Below are 2,788 nucleotides of genomic sequence, written 5' to 3'. Positions count from 1 at the left end.
TCTATTCTCTTTCTCCCTTCCTCCCCTTCTCTTCTCTCTCCCGCCCGCACCGCCCGCCGCGCCCCGCTCACGCCCCCCCTCCCCCCTCCCCCCCCACCCGCACAGGCGCGAGGAAGCTCTGGAAGGGCTTCCTCGTCGGCACGGTCCACGGCGCACAGCAGGGCTGTACGCTGCAGTAGCCCGCACCAGCAGCGCACACCTAATGGAGGATGGCAGCCGCTCTTCGACAGCCCTGTGCGGCGGCGGCCGGCGCGCAGCGCATGTGGAGGAGGGCCATCCGCCCCGTGCCGCCCGATGAGGCGGCGCGTGGGCCATGGCGAGCGGACAGAGAAAGGGGAGGGGGAGAGGGGTGTCAGATCACCGCACCGAGCGGGGGCACCAAAGGAAAAGCGTTTGCCGAGTATAAGCGATGCGACCTCTGAGACACAATACGCGAGTCTGATAGAATGTGGAGGCGTCTCGGGAAGAAGATTGTTTGTTTTTGGACGTCCGCGCGAATAGTGCCGAGACACGCAGCGTAACGCGCCGCCCGCTCAGGTCGCTAAGCAGTAAAGTGCACCACAGGTACGACAGCAGAGAGCAGTTCCAGTTGCCAGTTTTGAATCAGCTTCTCAGCAGAGGCCTGTGGGGCGACTCCGACTGGCCAAGCCTAGCCGAAGGGAGAGGCAAGAGCTGAGGGCTGCACGGCGTGGACGATGCGTGTCCTCCCGCGGAGTCAGTCGTGCGTAGGGCCGATGATGCGGTCGATGAGGCCGTACTCGAGCGCCTGCTCCGCCGACATGTAATTGTCTCCGCCCTCGAAGTCGGCCACGATTTGCTCGCGCGTGCGCCCCGTCATGTGCGAGTACATGGTGACCAGCGTGCCTGACCACGGCACCGCCGCGGCGTGAGCAGCCTCGCCGGGCCTCCCGTCCCTCCGGCAGAAGGGCTCGGGCGAAGACCAACCGGGAGGGGCCCGCTGGTGCTTGGCTCCCACGTCACTCGGGCATCTAGACTCGATGCGCCTTTGATCTTGATGATCTGCTCCGCCTCCACACGGACGTCCTCCGCCTGCCCCTCGGACCCCCCCATCGGCTGGTGCACCATCACGCGCGAGCTCGGAAGCGCCTACAAAGAGAGAGGCGCCCCTGCGTAGAAAAGACATCGGAGCAGGTCACGCGCGAGAGAGTTGGAAACGCCGTCCGCTTGCCCCGCTCGCCCGCGCCCAGGATGAAGGACGCCTGTCGCGGGAGGGGAGGGGGCGTGTGGAGAAGTCCCGGACACGAGAGAGCAAGGCGACGTGCGCCATCGGACACGTCCCGGACATGTCCCGGACATGTCCCGGACAAGTCCTTCTCGTGGGCAGGAGTGCGCGGAGGCGGGGCGAGGCGTGCCATCGATGCGGCCATCCCGATATTGCAGGTGAGCACGTCCGAGTCGATGTGCTGCATCGTGTCGTACAGCGCGAGCCCCGCGATCACCGACCCTCCGGGCGAGTTGATGTAGAGGAAGAGTGGCTCGCTGCTGTCCTCGGCATCGGCAAACAGCAGCGACGAGATGCACTGGTTGCACACGTAGTCGTCGATCTCCTGCCCCAGGAAGACGAGCCGCTCGCGGTAGAGCGGCTCGTTGGCCTGCGGCGGTGGGCCGGCGGGCGGACTCTGAAGGAAGGCGAGCAGAGCAGCGGAGGCGGCATGAGGCGGAGGAGGAGACGACGGTGGTGGGGCCGAGCTCCAACCTGCACCCAGTCGTCGCTCGTCGTCTCGGGCACCTTGTACGCCACCTTTGGCGCGCCGAACGGCATCCGCGCGCCGCCTCCCCTCCGCGGCGCCCAGCCTGTGGGCGCGCGCAGCAGCTGCCCGCCGCCGCCCTCGACTGCGGCGCACCTCGCCCGCTGCGCCCGTCTGGCGGCGGCGGCGCCGATCGGGGCGTGCGTGAGCGCTATCGCTCCCCTAGCGAGCCAGAGGAAGGCACCGAAGAGCAGCCCGGCGCTGTGGAGGCGCTGCGCCCCCCGGGCGTGCATGGGAGCTACAGGGGGGGCCGCAAAGAAAATGCGGATGGCCTCGTGCTGCACATACAAAAGGGCCAGTTATGCCACAATGCGGATGCGCTACACAAAACCGTGCAGAAGGCCGCTATGCTGGCAAGGGCTCCATGGCTAGGCCATTTATGGTCCGTTTTCTGACGCAAACTTCCGACTCTCAGGGGCGTTTTGTTTTCAACCCCTGCCTAGACGAGTACAGCTAAAGAGTACCCGGGGCTCCCCATACGGGAGAGCCCCAGCAGAAACCCGGGCAAAGCACCGGCATTCCTTTCGTAACGCGTTCGGCCCGCAGTCTCGCCCGGCGCGCGCTCCTCTGCGCCCACCTAAATTCCTGAGTCGCTGCACCCCGCCAGTGCACCCACCCACCTGGCCGCCACGCGCAGGAGCGGCTACACAAGTCCACAATCGAGTCGCACGGTCCGCCTCGCTTGAACGGCTGCTTCCACAGGAGGTGCAAAAGCCGCCGCGCTCCACTCCCAGCCACAGCCTGGCCACCCCGCGCGGACACGGGGCGCCCCATAGCCCCACTCGACTGCCCGGCCGCTCACACACCGCCTCGGCCGCCCACGCCGACGCACAGACCCACCTGCGCCCGGCTATGACGCGTGCGACCAATGCGAATGCAGGACCATGGGCGACGCCGGCGAAGGCGGCGCGGACGCCGACGTGGAGATGGAGACGGACGAAGCTCCCTGTGGGGGCCCGTGAACATCTTTAGCTTGTGAGCCAGGAAAAGGGTTGTTTTGTTTTTGCGTTTTAACGGGT

General features: G+C 66.6%; 1 protein-coding gene across 1 annotated transcript; it reads right to left on the bottom strand.

The window, feature by feature from the left end:
• Window positions 1-462: 462 nt before the first annotated feature.
• On the bottom strand, window positions 463-2,008 carry EMIHUDRAFT_433678 (putative endopeptidase Clp). Its single transcript, XM_005789103.1, has 5 exons — window positions 1,718-2,008; window positions 1,374-1,613; window positions 1,179-1,220; window positions 1,005-1,107; window positions 463-864 (listed from the first exon to the last, which is right to left on the bottom strand). The coding sequence occupies exons 1-5, from the start codon at window positions 2,000-2,002 to the stop codon at window positions 716-718; spliced, it is 819 nt and encodes a 272-aa protein (XP_005789160.1). The 5' UTR covers window positions 2,003-2,008; the 3' UTR covers window positions 463-715.
• Window positions 2,009-2,788: the final 780 nt, after the last annotated feature.

This window comes from Emiliania huxleyi (assembly GCF_000372725.1).
Source record: "Emiliania huxleyi CCMP1516 chromosome Unknown EMIHUscaffold_13, whole genome shotgun sequence".
Taxonomy (NCBI): domain Eukaryota; phylum Haptophyta; order Isochrysidales; family Noelaerhabdaceae; genus Emiliania; species Emiliania huxleyi.
This window is presented reverse-complemented; position numbering and strand designations above follow the sequence as displayed.

Coding starts and splice junctions, on each gene's coding strand:
- EMIHUDRAFT_433678 (XM_005789103.1), bottom strand. CDS start 2,002: ATGCACGCCCGGGGGGCGCAGCGCCTCCACAGCGCCGGGCTGCTCTTC. Junction 1,108..1,178: donor GCGAGCGGGGCAAGCGGACG/GCGTTTCCAACT, acceptor CTCTCTTTGTAG/GCGCTTCCGAGCTCGCGCGT. Junction 865..1,004: donor GCAGATCATCAAGATCAAAG/GCGCATCGAGTC, acceptor TGCCGTGGTCAG/GCACGCTGGTCACCATGTAC.